The sequence below is a fragment of the Neovison vison genome, chromosome 3 (assembly GCF_020171115.1).
Source record: "Neovison vison isolate M4711 chromosome 3, ASM_NN_V1, whole genome shotgun sequence".
In the NCBI taxonomy this organism is placed as follows: domain Eukaryota; kingdom Metazoa; phylum Chordata; class Mammalia; order Carnivora; family Mustelidae; genus Neogale; species Neogale vison.
In genome coordinates this window covers 209,756,496-209,774,391 of record NC_058093.1, presented here as the reverse complement: position 1 = coordinate 209,774,391, position 17,896 = coordinate 209,756,496, and the positions used below count along the sequence as shown (strand labels likewise).

The following is a 17,896-nucleotide window of genomic DNA, read 5'->3' as shown; positions in this document are numbered from 1 at the left end:
AAAGGCCTTGCGAGCTGGCCCTGGTGTTTTTAGCATCACCTTCCTGTCCCCGTCCTGGATGACACTGTGCCCCTCCCCCACTGTGCAGCACTTGGTCCGAACTCCCACTCCACCTGGAATGTTCCGCTCCTGATTCCTGACCAAGCCCACACCCCCCTCCCCTCGCCCCCCTGCAACTCAGCAACTCACCTCCTCAAACTCAGAGCCATCACCGCCTCCAGGAAGCCTGAGCCATGCTCACGGGTTCTCCCGGAGCCCTGTGCAAGCCCCTCCTGCCAGCCCTCTCCAGTGGGACTATGCAGTGCTGGTCACTGGAGGGCAGGGGCTCCAAGGTTACCCTGACCTACATTTCTTTTTTTCCCCAACTCAATACACAACTTTTATTGCATCTTTGAAATAACACAAGTAAGTCTGAGGACTCCCTGGACATCTTGCTGTTTCTGTATCTGGACCATTTAATTAAATCTTATTCATCAGCCGTCTCTTGAAGTGTTTCTTTTCAGAAACATAGATACCATCCCCAAGCTTTCTGGTACCCTTGTCTTCCACTGTTGGGACTTGCTGAATCAAACAATCAAAGCAGTTGACTTTGATACAAGTTCAAGGTTGTTTCAAGAATTAACTCATCTTTCTGGGCCAGAGAGACTGAGCAGGCAAGGCTGGGCCTCAGGCACACCCTGCAGCTGTATTTTTTTTGCCCAAGAAATGGCCGATTTCAACAAGAGAACCATTCTTCTGAATAATGATGCTGATGGGAAAGTGAGCAGACCAGACCATACGTTTTACTGGAAGCCTGGTGTGACACCCTCGATCATCTTCTATATGTGAGCACAGATGTGTGAACGGCAGCCAGGTCCTTTCTGGTTCCCCACCATTGGTAACCTGGAGCCTCTCCTTTTCCTTCTCAAGGGGGTGGAGTTCTGCACCGCTGTGATCCAGGTCTCTCTCCGCAGCTTCCTCTGGGCCCTCCATGATAACAGCACGTCCCTGCGGAGTCATGCCTACATTTTCTAGAAAGTTGACAGTTTGATTGCAGAGATGGTCTTCATTCTTGGAATGGGTGTACTGTCGTCGCAGACAGGAGCCTCTGATCTCCAAGGGCCTAAAGGAAGGGAAGCCTGACCGGTGCTGGGGCAGAGGGAGAGGTTGAAGCCGTGGAGCAGGAAGGCTTCGGCTCCTGCAAATCTCTCTGTTCTTGGGGTGCATCTGTTGGATGCAGTCATGTGCATACAGATTTATATACTCTGCCTGAGCCCGGGAGCAGCCCAATTGAGCCCAGAGAGGCTCCACGGGGTGGCTCAGAGTCACCCACTTGGTGAGTGGCGCCCATGGGCACAGCTCGGCACTTCCCACCATCTACAGGGAACACAAAGTGTTGGTTCAGAAGGCCTGCTGCTTCTGGCAATCATCCAGGCTTTTAGGCCACTGATTTGGTTCTTTGCTTATGCTTTTAAAAGCCTGTTCTAAGGGCGCCTGAGTGGCTCAGTAGGTTAAGCCTCTGACTCTTGATTTTGGCTCACGTCATGATCTCCGGCTCGTGGGGTCCAGCCCACCACTGGACTCAGGGCTGCTGGAACATGGAGCCTACTTGGGATTCTCTGTCTCCCTCTGGCCCTCCCCTGAGCGTGCACACACACACACACTCTCTCTCTCTCAATAAGAAAAAAGTAGTCTGTTCTATTTATAGCTTACCTCCATGGAAAAAAGCATGATGATTAAAGTGTGTTGCATACTTTAATGTGGTTACTGCTGAGGAAAGCAAGGGAGGTATTTTCTGAGATTGCCTAAAGTCCTGAGTGAAGAATAATTATGGAACTGATTGTGAATGGCTTAATGAGTCAGGCAAAGCCTGTGTAAACCTTGGTGTAATCTGCCTAAATATTTCTAGCTTTCTCCAATACCTGATTGGCTGTGAAAGATGCCATGATCCCCCTCGCCCCCGAATATTTAATTGTCAAAGAAATATCACCTGGCATTTCACAGCTCTGGATACCTTCACATATTGTCCTGTGACATCCTTTCAGTGGCCCTGGGAGAGGGATTGGACAGGTTCCACATTCCACAGGCCACCAAAGACCGAAGAGGGCAAGGCACTTCAAGGTTACACAGCTACTGTAGTGTGACCTTGGGACCAGAGTCTGTTTTCTGACTCCTGGTTTGGATAGTGACATTTAGTGAAGTGCTAAGACAAGTGTTTTCCCTTTTATTTCGGGCTAGGTCATCAAAGAGTAGGTGAATGGTATTTTGCAAGGAAGTCAATGATACAGTGAACAGTCTGGTTGACTGTGAAGATCACAAAAGTGGGCTGCTTGTTTGAGTTCATTTGGATTCTGGGAGGCTGGTCCAGGCTTCAGGTTCCCGGTCATCTGTGCTCTGTGCTCCAGCCTGGACTTTGGCTTCAGGGTCTCAGGCACCCCTCCCTGTTCTCCAGGGGGTCTCTCTGCTTCCCTGGAAGCGGCGTGACAATGCTCATACCAAAGGCTTTGCAAAGCCAGATCCAGGCTCTGAGCAAGCGCCAACCGCAGACGCAAACCACGGGTCAGGACACCCAAGTAGGTTGCTTGGAGGGTGCTCGCTCAAAGGCTTTTCCTGCGGGGAGTTATTTCCTCTGAAGAAATCTTCCCTTAGACATTTAAGAACATTTAAGACACGTAATTAATAATTGCTACACCCCAAAATGCATGTTGAAGAAAGCAAGGAATTTCTCGTGTGTCTACATTTATACTCAGAACTGAGAATATCCTGAGCAAATAAAATCTCCCAGATCTAAGCTTAGGAAGATCACCAACAGTTCGGTGAATCGTGAGCATATCTTTTAAAAGTTCATTCAGGGGCGCCTGGGTGGCTCAGTGGGTTAAGCCTCTGCCTTTGGCTCAGGTCATTATCTCAGGGTCCTGGGCTCAAGCCCCACATTGGGCTCTCTGCTCAGTAGGGAGCCTGTTTCCCTCCCCCCACGCCTGCCTCTCTGCCTACTTATGATCTCTCTCTCTCTCTGTGTGTCAAATAAATAAATAAATAAAATCTTTAAAAAAAAAGTTCATTCAAAGAAGTCATACCGTTTATTAGAAAGTCCCATTCAACGAAGTCGTAAAATGGTAAATTGGGGTGTTTCCAGAGAGGAAAGAGAACCCAGCCTCCTCAAAGATTATTATCACTGTGCTTCTGGGCGAGACCAGGGCACCTAGGCCCACGAGCACAAGGCACTCAGCAGTTCTGGGTTTTTCTGGAAGGCGGTCAGACATGGAGTAGGCTTTACACCCTCAAAGACACAACTATTACAAAGTGTAATTAAGATACAGCATTCAAGGCCGCCTGGGTGGCTCAGCGGTTTAAGCCACTGCCTTCGGCTCAGGTCATGATCTCAGGGTCCTGGGATCGAGTCCCGCATCGGGCTCTCTGCCAAGCAGAGAGCCTGCTTCCCTCTCACTCTCTCTGCCTGCCTCTCTGCCTACTTGTGATCTCTCTCTGTCAAATAAATAAAAATTTTTAAAAATCTAAAAAAAAAAAAAAGATACAGTGTTCACAAGAAGGTAAACCTGTGGAAATAGACAACCCAGAGCTGCTTAAAAACACAATGTATTTGCTGTCCCAGCTGGATAATACACACCTCTTCTCCATTCCTGCTGGGAGCTTTGGTGAGGTGTGGTATTTATTAGGTCACAGGCTGAGGGGGCAGAATCTGGAAAGAGCCTTGGAGACCTGTAATGCACAAATGTGAGGTATCAAGTGGGGCCTCAGTTTCCATCAGTGGTTTGCCCAAGGTCACATGGCTAGTTGGTATAGAGCCAGGAGCTGAACATAGAACCAGTTCTGATCCTTGTTCAATGTGCTACTCACACTTCTGTACATTTCCCCTTGAATCGTAAGCGTCTAAAATTTATGCTCAGGAGTGCCTGGGCATCTGCCTTCAGCTCATCGTGATCCCAGGGTTCTGGAATGGAGCCCTGCAGGGGGCTACTTGCTCAGAGGGGAATCTGTTTCTCCCCCTACCACTCCCCCTGCTTCATTCCCACTCTCAGTCAAATAAATAAAATCTTAAAAACAAAAAATAAAAATTTATGCTCAATAACCCACATCAATGTTTTCAAAGTCACAAATGTATGCCTAAAAGACACTAATTTATGTTCAGAATGACCTTATCATAATATTAAATTACCATAATATTCTGGTATTGCTTTTAAGTTTCTCTTTTTTTCCTTCCAGTACGTGTGGGCTTGGAGGAAGGTTCCCTTCCAGTTCATTCTACTAGCAGCTTTATGTCATAAGTAGGTTCCCTTGAAGCAGTATGAAAACGGCTAAAGGTCGTCTGTGTGTACGTGTAAATAATCTACAGAGTAGGAGACGGACACACACAGGAAGATTTTTTGAAACGATCGCTGGCAGGGAACCAGACAGCCTTTCCCAACACCACATATACTGAGCCCAGGTGATAAAAACAGCGGTCTGAGAACCAGCATTTGTTCTCAAAGCACAGTGGTTTCCAGGAAGCCTGGAGAACCAAGAGGCAGGTGATTGGTGCCTGCTTTTATTAACCCCTACCTTCACGTGTATTTAGTATGGACACGGTCACTGCACGGCTGATCACCCCATGCAGATCATGAAGGAAACTCTTTTTCGATAGCAAATTTACCACTTAATAACCCAAGGGGAAGTGGTGGTAAGGCATCTGGGTAACTGACTCCCAAAGGGACTAATCCGCTGGGGAAGTTGGAGGGGGTGCAGCGGGGCACTACTCTTTGCACTCAGTGGGGGGCCTACAGCTTGCCTCTGAGAGGAGAGGCGGGTGGGGGGGGGATTTAGCCGTGCAAAGTGTCCAGAGAGGAGACCCTGGAGGTCAGCCTGTGGCTTGCGGAGGGGTCCCCACGGGTGTGGTCTGGTGAAAGTGACCTGGGTTATTGTACAGCCCGACCTCTGAATTTTAGGGGCCAGAGACAACAAAAGCCATGGAGGCTCGCCAAATATTTGCTGGCATTGATGGTGAATCAGGAACATAAGGGAAAAAGTTAAGGGCAGGTTGCAATTTTCACTCAACCCTCCTGTCCCGGCCTGAGGATGGTACCGATCTGGTAAATGTGTAGATGTGCGGTCACGGTTCCTGACCCTTCACACGACTTACAGGACCAGTCATTAGAAAACCCAGATTTGATACTCTTCGTCAATAGGTCCAATGCTAAGGATGTAGAAGGGAAGTTACACACAGGAATGCTGCAGTAACTCAGTATCAACTACCAGAAAGGGGAATCTTCCCTGTTTTAAGTCTGTAACGAGCAGAGTGACATGCCCTCACTCGTTAGCTACCCAAAGATACCACCAGCACATATGCCTTTGGGGTGGTCTCTCACTTTGCTCCATGATGGAAACTGAGAGAGTTCCTCACTTCTGGAAAACTGGACTCGGAAGTAGATGAACTGCTCGCTGCCATTCTATTGTCTGACTGAATTGGATGATTAAAAACGAAGTTCATATTGGAAAACAGAACCCAAGTAATCAGGGAAATGCTCTAGTGGACTTCCATGCTAAATCAGTCAATATACAACTTGAGTGAACTCCTAAGATTGATCTAGCCAAATTATTTATGATAATCTATATAAAAGACAAAATCAGGCATTCGAGCTGGAGCGACAAATGTTGAGACCAAATTTATTATTAGACGAGGATACACTGAGGGCCTGGATGGCCTCCTGGTTCTTCCCGAGTCCTTAAAAATACCATTACTAGATGTGCTACATTCTGCAACTCATCATGGCACAGAAAAAAATGACCTAAATTATGAAAAATCTTTAGTGGGTGACTGTACCAAGGCCGCAAAATTGGTTTGTGACCAATGTCTGATTGATCAAACCCCTAACCCAGGAAGACCATTAAGATGGCCCACTAGATGGAACCCTATGGGGCCATTTAAACACTTACAAATGGAATTCATTCGATTGCTCCCACAATGGGTTATCAATATGTCCTTGTCATTGTTTGTGTTTTCTTAGGACGGACTGACATCTTGCACAAGGGCTGATGTCACAACCATGACCAAGAAACTCTTAGGAAAGATAATTTTCTTCATGGGGAATCCCCAGAGAGACCTCCAGTGATGGGGAGCTCATTTTGCTGGGCAAATAATTAAAGGAATAGGGTGCTGCTGACGCAATGGCATTACTACTGTCCTTACCATCTTCAGTCATCCAAAGTCGAATGGACAGATGGTAGCTTAAAACTAAAGCTAGCTGAATTACCAGAATCGACTGGACTGCCCTGGGCAAACGTTCCACCTTCAGTTTTGATGGCAATGAGATCAACACTTATGGGAAAGCATAAATTAACATCTCATGAAATAATAATAGGAAGACCTATGCCTTTGATGATAGGACCACGTGTGTCTCCATACTCATAAATTGGTATGACTCAGTACTGTAAAGTTTTAATGGATTATGCCACAGTGTCTTTCTACCAGGTGAAGGAAGCTTTTCATGACCCTCCTGCAGATGGTTGAAACTCCCACAGCTTAGACCCTGGAGAGTGGGTCTTTTGACCTAAGAAAGACCCTGCCCTTGAACCTCATTAGAAAGAATCCTACTAAACAAATAAAATCTTTAAAAAAAAAAAAAACAAAGGGGCGCCTGGGTGGCTCAGTGGGTTAAGCCGCTGCCTTCGGCTCAGGTCATGATCTCAGGGTCCTGGGATCGAGTCCCGCATCGGGCTCTCTGCTCAGCGGGGAGCCTGCTTCCTCCTCTCTCTCTATCTGCCTGCCTCTCTGCCTACTTGTGATCTCTCTCTGTCAAATAAATAAATAAAATCTTTAAAAAAAAAGAAAGAAAGAAAGAAAGAATCCTACTATGTTCTCCTCACTATCCAGACGGCAGCCAAACTTCAGAAACTTGAACCCTGGGTCCACAGCTTGTAGTTGAAAGGGCTCCTCCAGACTCTCGGAACTATATACCAGCCAGAGGTGTGAGGTTACAACTGACAACAGAGGTCCTTCCGCAGAAGCATACAGCTCTCCCAGGATCATAGATCCAAATATTCGTCTCCAGTATGAAACCGTTATCCCTTTTGCCCATTTGCTATCGCCCTTTCTGTTATTGCATGGGAAGATAATACTATAATTAGGACTTCACAAACAATAGCTATTGTAGGAAACAACACTAATTGCTGGATTCATCAGGCTAAGCCAAAATCAGGACCTGAAGGGAATCCTGAAGGCCATGGTGTGCCTAAATTGTTCTGCAGGTGCATTTTTATAAAGTTAACACCCTAAGTCTACATAGGTTTGTTTCTTGCCTCAATGTAACCTGATCCTGGACTCGGAAAACAGGATTCACTGAACACATAGACCAAAGATGCTGCAGGGCAGCCAGTGTCCATCAGACCATTTGTAGGCTTGCTGGCGGGCCCATACGTTTGGGCGGCCTTTCAACGTGGACAGTACACTTGGATGTAGGCTTGGATGAAGGCTGCCAACACCTCCAGGACTGGCAATGGGTCTATGATGCTAACACCCAAGGGCACCCCATATGTACCTCTTGGCTACACCTTCACAGGCAGGGGGTTGGGCAGTGATCTCTACGCTTGGGCAATTTGTCCTGACAGCTGGAGGGTGAAGAACAACGTGCCCTTGCTGTAGTTACTGTTCCACTGTCCCTTCACAACACCTTGGAAACGTGACAGCGTTCCATTCCCCTGAATTTACCAGAAAGAAGTTGACCCCTCTGCATGCACGTCATGTGGAAGGTCCCTTCTTCCCTGGCTTGGGGTTGTTACAAACGAACATATGTTTAGACACTGGTCCTTAACCCTGACAACCCCTGCTGAGTCTAAAGGCCACAGCTGCACAACACAAGTCCCCAGGCTCTGTCGCGGCAGTGGCCTGAGATAACAGAACTGCTTCAGGTTACTTGTTGGCTGAACGAGGGGGAGTCTGTGCCAGGACAAATACCTCCGGCTGTTCCTAGATCAAGACCTCTGGTTCTGTAGAAATGCCAACACAAGAAATTAACAAACAAGCTCCTTGGACGCAGGTTGATCCCTCATCTGCTCTGTCCTCTGATTTATTTGATACTGGCTGGTTTGGGTCATGGTGGGGGTGGGGGATGGGGCAGGGCAGGGCAGGAGGACACTGCAGTGTCCCGGTATTTTCCACCTACTAGGATCACGATCCGTCTGGTGGACCATGTTCTCTCAACGCTCTTGCAGGCTTGTAGCCACCAGCACGAGACGGTCGCACGGTGCTCGGAGAAACAGAAATGAGCTGAACGATGGGAAAAACAGCGACAGCCACGCTTCCACGGATCCGACACCACAACCCAGGAGTTTCACAACAGGACAAGAGCAGTTTAACTCTGCTGGTGACTGAGTGGTACAGCTACAAAAGTCTTGGGCAATCTCTCACGTATGGGAGGATGACCAAAGGGGGAGATTGTTAAATTAATTAAAAAGGAGGCCATCAGTCTGAGGTGGCTTCTAACGTCACAGCACTCACATAAGCAAACCACAATGGAAGCCCACATGTAAATTCTCACGGTCACAAGAGTGAACCAATGGACAAGCCGTCCAAATAGGCAGACAGGTTTCAGACTACAGCCAGGCGCTCAGTTCCTCACTTTGCCTTTGCCTTTTCTCTATAAAAGTTCCTCCCCAGCTCCCGTGGCCGGAGGCCTTCCAGCCACTTTTGCTTTGGTGCTACTTGACTGGAGCCGATTTTCGCTCAAGTAAATACCTAAAACTTTCATATGCCTCACTTTTATCTATTAACACACGCGTGGTAATTCCTGGAGCAGTTTCCGCAGTGCTTATCGAAGCAGCAGACAGTAAACCCTGCCAATGTGGGGCTTTCGTATGCCGACTTTCCCAGAGAGCCTGGATCTCCAGCCGTGGGGGCTGTGGTTCATTTGGGGAAACAGGCGACCCGCTTACGGAGGGACACAGAGAAGCAGAGTGCCATTGTTTCGATTTATTGCATTCTGAAGTACCGTGGGGGAGGGCCTGAGAACAAGTCCGCTTTATCAGCAGTTCTAAAGCCTTATTACCTGAGATTTATATTCTGGAGGAAAAAATTGAGACTGAATTTTTAATACATACACCATATCCGAGACTGGGGTTTTGGCTCTGATAGAAGTACTTGCACTAGCCTGAAAAAGGCTATGTGAGATTAGAGAGAGACACCAGCTACACACCCGGGTAAAAGGCGTGGATTTAACCAGAAAGCCACATACATTAGCCAAACACCTCCCTCCGGGGCTTGTCAGGGACACTTGACGCGTGCGGGCCACTCGTGGCAGCATCTTCCCTGGGGCTCGCCGCCAGCCCCAGCATTCCCGGGAAGGCCCAGGCCGGGGGTCGCATTTCTCTGCCCCTCTCTGCTCCCCTTCACTTCTCATCATCCCGCCCGTAGTTAATGGTCTGTAAGGCCTGAGCTATGAGCGTCGCCATCTCCCGGGTGCCTGCAGCAACCACTCTGCAAGACATGAGGTCGAGAGGTCCCCCTGAGGACAGAGAGAGGAGAGGGCACCTGAGTTACTGCAGAAGGCAGATGGTCCTGAAGGAGGACTCGGCACACGAACATTCCCGGGAAAACAAAGGTCCCAGGCCAGGCAGAGGCGGGACCAGACAACGAGATCTGGACTGGAGCCTGGCTCTCAGCACCTCAGCTCCCCTCTGCTGCCCCAGCAAGAGAGCAGTGGAGGCTGTGCTGGCCGAATGTAGGCTTGGGTCCAGCAACAGGGACTAAGGGTCACAGGATCAGTTAGACCTGGTAGGGGAAGGTAGCTCTCAAATGTCTGCTACCTGGGTGGCACTGGGGACCCCATGTGATGGAAGTCCCCATTTGGCAGGTCTAAAGTCTGAGCAGAGACCTGATGCAGGCTGGCTAACAGGTCGTGCTGAAAAAGCTAGAGAATGAGATCTAAGAAGATCCACTCAGTCTCAGACCCCCTGTTCCTAAATGTTAGAAGAGGGTCGGCCTCAAGTTCAGCAAGTTATGTGGGGAGTTAATAAGTTATGTGGGCAGAGATGCTATAGGACCTGCCCCCAGGGGGTTAGTCCCTGAGACACGAGGACCTTGATGTTGAAGAACAGGTCAACTTTTAGGGTCCATTCCCCTAAAACCTCACAGGGTTCTCACACTGTACACCCCGCTGACCCCGTGCTGAATACAGGGTGTGTGTAGGGGGCTAGCCTCCTCTTTGTGGAATGCAGAGCATGGCACTTCTTCTGCCCATCCCATCGAATCTGGTAGGGTCAGAACAGTGGGCTAGGAAACTGTCAAATATAGCCGAGTGTACAGTGTGGGTGCTGCTACTATGTGGCCGTATTGTGATCCTGGTGTCTCCTTCCCTGCCTCGAGGCGTAGAGAAGGAAGGCAGGAAAGCCGAGAAGGCACTGACCCATGGCTTTTCCAACGTCCTCATAGGGTCTCTCACCAACGCACTCTGAGGAACTGGTGGTGGGGGTGGGCATCTGGTCTGGTAGTTACTGGGGCTAATATCAGGGATGCTGGGTCTGATGGTATCATTTGCTTTAGCCTGGGGGACACTGGGTCTGGTGGCATTACTGGGTCTAGTCTCCACTGTCATTTCCCTGGGGACAGACAGCGGGCTGAAGGTCAGAGGGGCTCACCCGAAGTGTCCATCACAATGCCACCCGCTTCTCTGATGATGACTGTGGCTGCGGCCAGGTCCCAGCAGTGCAGGCCAAACTGGTAGTAGGCGTCTGCAGCCCCCGAGGCCAGGTGGCAGAGCGCCAAGGTGGAGCTCCCGATCACTCGGACCCTGGAGGAAAGGGAAGAGGGCAAAGGCTCTTGTGAGTGGTGCTGTGTCCAAGGTGGATTCCTCTTAGATACCTGACGACATCCAAAGTCACCCCCCACCGGGCATTCCCAGTCATTAAAAATGAGCCATGGGGATTCTCTAATAAGCTCTAGATTCAAGATTTGGGTGCAGACCAGTGACATCCACGAGAGCTTTCTGCGAGGACAGAAACGCTCCGCACTCTGGCAGTCACTAGCCACTGGTGGCTGAGGAGCCCTTGTCGGCTACTGCGACTGAAGAACTCAAGTCTTAATTCCACTGAAATTTCATTTAAACTTAAGTCACCTCGTGGGAGAGAGTGGGAGATCGGAGCAGAGTCACTTGGACTTGGATTTATTTTTCCTAAATATTTGCTAGAGTAATGTCATTTATGAAGGGCTCTAAGCCCAGAAGGACTCACAGCTTGGGGGCCTTAAGATTGGTCGCCTGGCTTCTGGAAGAGCCGCTTGGGAAGGAACAAAAGTCCCCTGTGTGTTCCCTAACAGCTGGCCACATGAGGTAGTGTCACACGGCTCTCCCGGGTCTGTGTGGGGCACGGGTGGGCCTGCTCCCCTCATGGGGGATCTTTTCCTCTCTCCCTGGGGAACTGTGAGCATGACTGTGTGTTTGGCACTTTCGTCTTTGGCCCTGGGTTGTTCCAGGAACTGAAAAGTGATACCCGTGAGCTTTGGCGTGAAGTAACCTCTCCATGTTGCTCAGGAACAATTTCAGGGTGGCAGGGTCACGTCTGGGGCCGATTTCTGTGAGAACCAAGGCCTTGGAGATGTCTGCAGTAGAAAGAATGCCCCGCGGTCAGGAAAATCGAGTCTCGGTTCTGACTGACGAGTCCGGGTTCCCTCGGAAGCAAACCTCAAGGGTCTGCCTCTCCTTCCCACTCAGAACAAGTACCATCTGCTGAGAGGTTCAGTTAGGAGGTTTCTCCGACAGCTGGGTGAAACGTGAGGACACAGCGACGAGAGGCCAACAGAACCTGCACCTGACTATGTCATCCTCATTCCTGTAAGGCTTTCGGTTTCAGATTTACAAGGGAGCAGACTCTCAGTTCTCTCTCTTTGCAGGGAGAGTTAGCACTAAAGAGCCAGGGAGAGGCAGGAAGCTAATGAGAATCACCACCATCCAGTCATGAATAAAAACAAAATGACTCCGGGGCGCCTGGGTGGCTCAGTGGGTTAAGCTGCTGCCTTCGGCTCAGGTCATGATTTCAGGGTCCTGGGATCGAGTCCCGCATCGGGCTCTCTGCTCAGCAGGAAGCCTGCTTCCCTCCCTCTCTCTCTCTGCCTGCTTCTCTGTCTGCTTAAAAAAAAAAAAAAAAGACTCCAAACTGGGACCACCCGACATCTGGAAGACAGAAAAGAAAAAAGCCTCGCCCAATACATCCGTCTTTAATAACCCTCCTCTAGGGGTGCTGCCTGAGTGGCGCAGTGGGTTAAGTTTCCTACTCTTGTTTTCCACTCAGGTCTGATCTCGGGGTTGTGAGATTGAGCCCCGTGTCGGGCTCCATACTCAGTGCGGAGTCTGCTTGGGTTTCTCTCTCCCTCTTCCTTTGACCCTCTCTGCTCTCTCTCTCTCTGTCAAAGAAATAAACAAAACTTAAGAACAGAAAAACCTTTCTCTAACTGCTACGATCATGAAGACAGAAACACCATCCCTGCAGAGAAAGCAACTTTTAAATAACGACTTTGGAAAGGGTGTTCTCGGGCGTAACCCCACTAGGCGTAAAGAAGGCCAACACCATGGCCATGTGGCCTCCTCAGTGCAGGGTGGCGGGGCACTCAGGCCAAGCACTCGGTTCCGAGATGGGAGCGGGAAGCTGGCCTGAGGGCACAGAGGGACGTGCCTGGGCTCCCTTCCTGGGCCTGACTCATGGGCAGCACGCAATCTCGAGCAGTTTGTCTCTGCTTTGCCGTACTCCCAAACACAACCACATTTAGTCTGTCGTGTCTGGTCAAGCCTTCTGGCTCACAGTCAGCCACACCGACGTATCCAGATAACAGAACAAGGTCACTCCACGAACTGGAGGGAAAACACACTCCACGAGTTACGTCCCTCAATGGGTCTAGTCCTATGTCGGCACCTGCAAAGTCCCTCACTGCAGGATCAGATGACGGTGAGGGCGCCCCCTCCTCTTAGACAGAACCTATATCCATTTCCCCTTTTCTTAAATTGTAGACTCTCATTGTCTGCTTTCTGAAAATCACTTGGCTCCACACCGGTTACCTGCCTAGGAGACAAGGTCTGAATCACTCCCTGCCAGGCACGCCAGCCCCAAGGCTGAGCTAATGACGTACTTCCCATGTGTCCAGTGTGTGAGTGAGGGGCTCTGTCCACGGGGGGCCATAGGGCCGGGTGCTCCAGGATCCCCAGGGACAGGTCACTGCCCAAGCTTAACTCCTAACTCTCTCTCTGGGCTGCAAACTGAAAAGGTTATTTTCCCCAGGGGAGGGAAAGAAGACCTCTTTTGAAGAAAACGACATCAGGGGCGCCTGGTTGGCTCAGTCATTAAGTGCCTGCCTTCGGTTCAGGTCATGATCCCAGGATCCTGGGACTGAGCCCTGCATCTGGCTCCCTGCTTGGCGGGAAGCCTGCTTCTCCCTCTCCCACTCCCCCTGCTTGTGTTCTTTGTGTCTCTGTCTCTGTCTCTCTCGCGCACGTGCTATCAAATAAATAAATAAATAAGCAAATCTTAAAAAAAAAAAAAAGGCACAAAACCCGACATCAACAGAACCAGGGGTAGTAAGCGCTTAATAAGCAGTCACTGAAGCAACGAGCACTTTCCTTCATGCACCAGCATTAAATAAACCCTGGTCAGAGTCTTCTTGTATGAGTTGATTTGTTAAATTAGTAGAATTTTTAAATTTATGAGAGGAACGTTGGAGTTAAGTAGAATTTGGTTGGCTAGCATAAGAATCTAATTAATCACTAGAGGGGCGCCTGGGTGGCTCAGTGGGTTAAAGCCTCTGCCTTCAGCTCAGGTCATGATCTCAGGGTCCTGGGATCGAGCCCCACATCAGGCTCTCTCTGCTCAGCGGGGAGCCTGCTTCCCCTCCTCTCTCTGCCTGCCTCTCTGCCTACTTGTGATCTCTGTCTGTCAAATAAATAAATAAATAAAATCTTAAAAAAATTAATTAATCACTAGAGATAACACTATTTTGGTGGGGGGGTTGGTGAATTCTGAACGATAAATGTTTTCATTAAAAACATTCTTGAAAGAGAACCTGGGCACCTGGGTGGCTCAGTGGGTTAAACCTCTGCCTTCAACTCAGGTCATGATCTCAGGGTCCTGGGATCGAGCCCCACATCAGGCTCTCTCTGCTCAGCGGGGAGCCTGCTTCCCCTCCTCTCTCTGCCTGCCTCTCTGCCTACTTGTGATCTGTCTCTGTCTGTTAAATAAATCAATAAAATATAAACAAAAAAGAAAGAGAACCTAATGAAATTTGGGGAGTGACTGTTAAATGAGAAAGGATGAACCCTCCTGGAGGAGGCCAAGGAGGGAAACAGAAGTGGAATTTGAGAGTATATATATTTTAGATTTTGATTATTCTTTTCTCCCAAATGTTCCCCTCCCCCAAGCTGTATCAGTAGGACCACTGTCCCCTCCCCAGTAAGGCACGGTTCTGTACTATTTTCAAGACCCTAACTGTATCCCTTACTCTGTGATATATGCTTCAGGAGTGATTTTTCTCAGAAAGCTAAGATCAGGAGAATAATCCCTACATATAAGGCATTTCCTGGCTCCAGGATCTCAGTCACCCTCACGGAGGATATTAAGGAACACATTGACAATTTCCTTCCAGGAACTAGAAAGTCTAACAATTTCGATAGGGAGATAAACATGTACTTTTAATCAGGTTCGGAAGACATGACTACTGGGATATTATCTACACTTACTGTGATGATTATTTTGCAATATATACACATGCTGAATCATGATGCTGTACACCCGAAACTACATAATGCTATACAGCAATTATATCTCATTAAAAAAAATGTGACTACTGGTTTGGGCCAAGGCCTAGCCCAATCTGTCCTTATCAGAGGGCTGGGCTGGCTGCAGGGTAAGTGAAGAGGAAAGTCCCGGAGGGCCAGCCCAGACAAGCAGATCCCCGCACACACAGGGGCCGGTGCAGGAAGAGCAGAGGGTTTCAGACTAAGTGACACAAGGCTATTTCACAAAGGGAAACTCAGCAAAGTGTGGAAACAGTAGCTCACATTTACCAAGCTCTTGGTCTCTCCAGACAGGCCAGTGCTAAGCACTTACTACTTGCGCCTCCATCCCTCTATCTCTTTTCTCTGTTACATCAATGATACATTGATGACTCCATTCTTCTGTTACATTTATGATTCCATTTCTCTTTTGTCTTCACTACTGCATTGCCCTTATTTCACAGATGGAGGAACCAAGCCTACAGAAGTGACCCGCAGTGGGTCATGTGCCACTTAGGTGCTGAGACCCAGACTTAACCTCCAGCTCGTCCAGTGATTATGTGAAAGAAAGTGCTTTTTCCATAGCTTGTAGATTTGTGAAGAAATATCTCTGTATCCAGTTCTTTCCTCTCCTTCTAGCGGCAATGCATCCATTCTACCATCAATGGTATTCTACCAGATGCATTCTACCCATCAATGCATCTGGGTAGTATTTTTCCCAAATGCAATCAAGAACAAGGAAAAAGGAAGCCTGAGTGCTGCCACCTACAGACCAAATGCTTTCTTTGGTTTTATTTTGCCGTAGATAAAACAATATTTAACATCATCTTGTGATTATTTCTAGCTATCCATAATCACTGATTTTTGCATTTTGTTATCCTTTATACTATATTTACCATAATAATTAAGCTCAATCAAATGCTAGCGTATATATGTATTTCTTAAAGATTTATTTTAAACACACAGAGAGAGAGAGAGAGAGCAAGTGAGCAGAGGGAGGGTCAGAGGGAGAGGGAAAGAATCCCAAGCAGACCCCTTGCTGAGCACAGAGCTGATGCGGGGCAATCCCAGAACCCTGAGACCATGACCTGAGCTGAAATCAAGAGTCAGATGCTCAACCCACTGAGCCATCCAAGCGCTCCCCTACAATGTATACATTTTTTAATTTAAAATATTCTCTGACTTCATGGGTGTGTGTGTGTGTGTGTGTGTGTATGTGTGGAGGGGATGGGGAGTTATTGTTTAATGGGTACACAGTTTCATTTGGAGAGATAAAAATTTTGGAAACAGATGGTGGTGATGGTTGGAAAACACTGTAAATGTAACGAATGCCACTAAATTACACATTTTAAATGACAAATTTTATGTTACATATATTTTGCCACACACACATACAAAATCCAAAAATTTTGAAGTAGGGCATCTCTGCATACTTTTTCAACAAACAGATTCTAGAATGAAAAAAAAAATCATCCATTAATAGACTTCCAACAGTTTGAAAACCCTTGTTCTGGTTGAGCAAGGTTAAAACACCCCAAGTATCAAGGAGTAATGTTCTCTCAAGAGAAATTTTACAACTTAAAGGTAAAAGAAGTAGTCATCTGTAGACACTGAAACATGTATTCATGGAAAAGGAGTCAATGATGCTTTCACATCCAGGAAACATCCCCTATGGACACATATGGACTCTTCTGAACACACAGCCCCCACCCCCCTGACACTTACCCTAGTGTATATTTTCACACACGTGTCCTAACTCTTTCAGTCTTCTTATAGACCATGAGCAGCTACTCATATGAAAACAAAATTTAATTCTCTTTAACTTAAAAGCACAAGTTACAGGAAAAAAACGTAAGTACTAGAGAGATGGAAGGTTGGTGGTTTGGCAGGGGGCTGGGGAGAGAGAGTGTGGGGTAAAGGGGCTCAGTGGGCACAGGGTTAGAACATGAAGCCAAGTGAGTGTGCAGCATTGTGAAGGCACTAATCACCACTGAACGGCTCACTTTAAAATGGTTAACTTTAGGGACGCCTCTGTGGCTCAGTTGGGTTAAGCATCCGACTCTTGATTTTGGCTCAGGTTGTGATCACCGGGTCATGGGAGGGGGCCCTGCGCTGGGCTCCATGCTGGCCGTGGAGCCTGCTTTTGAGATTCTCTCTTTCCCTCTGCCTTCCCTTCTTCCTACACGCTCTGTCTAAAAATAAAATAAAATAAATGGTTAATTTTATGATATTTGACTTTCAGTTCAATATATTATTTTAAAATATTAAAAAACTTGTTCTTAATAAACAATTAATTTGAGGGGAAAAAAAGTATTGTTTAGAATTCTGGGAAAGAACTGGAAACCTCTGGGGCGCCTGGGTGGCTCAGTGGGTTAGGCCGCTGCCTTCAGCTCAGGTCATGATCTCGCGTCCTGGGATCGAGTCCCGCATCGGGCTCTCTGCTCAGCGGGGAGCCTGCTTCCTCCTCTCTCTCTCTCTGCCTGCCTCTCTGCCTACTTGTGATCTCTCTCTGTCAAATAAATAAATAAAATCTTAAAAAAAAAAAAAAAGAACTGGAAACCTTTGTAAAGGCCACACATAGTTTTTAACTTGTCCAAATCTCCTCTGATAAAAACAGAATAACTAGGACAGCAAAAAAGCAAAACTGCAGACACCATCTACAAAAGAAACTATATCCACAAGGTATATCCAAACTCCAAAACACAGGCGGGTGGGGGAACCTCCAATAGCCACAAGACCACATGGCATCAGGAGTAACAGAGATGAACTGAGCATCCCCAGAACAGGAGAACCTCTAAATCACCAACAGCCACCCCCTGCAAACCAGTGTGGGCCAATATGAGAAGCTCACACAGAGAGGGGCCATGCACACACTGGTTCATGAGTCCGTGGCACTGGGGTGCATGGTCAGGGCTGAAGGGAGGGAGGCACCAGTCCTACAGTCTCTCAAAACTGACCTACAAGGACCTCTTAGGGGACGGATCCAGCATGGGAGTAAATTCCAAATTCACTAAACAAGAATAAAAGGGGCTAAAGAAAAGAGATGATCTAGCTAACAGTTAAGGAGGGGAACAGAGCCATATATATATATATATATATATATATATATATATATATATATATAAAGGGGCTAAAGAAAAGAGATGATCTAGCTAACAGTTAAGGAGGGGAACAGA

General features: G+C 47.9%; 1 protein-coding gene across 1 annotated transcript in view; it reads right to left on the bottom strand.

Annotated features, from left to right (window-relative positions):
* Positions 1-8,926: 8,926 nt before the first annotated feature.
* Positions 8,927-17,896, bottom strand: part of IMPA2 (inositol monophosphatase 2) — a 42,633-nt gene continuing 33,663 nt past the window's right edge. Inside the window, exons 6-8 of the mRNA XM_044243641.1 lie at positions 11,455-11,563; positions 10,606-10,757; positions 8,927-9,473 (exon numbers count right to left, since the gene is read on the bottom strand). Coding sequence (XP_044099576.1) covers positions 9,358-9,473; positions 10,606-10,757; positions 11,455-11,563 — 377 coding nt within the window. The 3' untranslated portion in view covers positions 8,927-9,357. The remainder of the gene's footprint in view (positions 9,474-10,605; positions 10,758-11,454; positions 11,564-17,896) is intronic.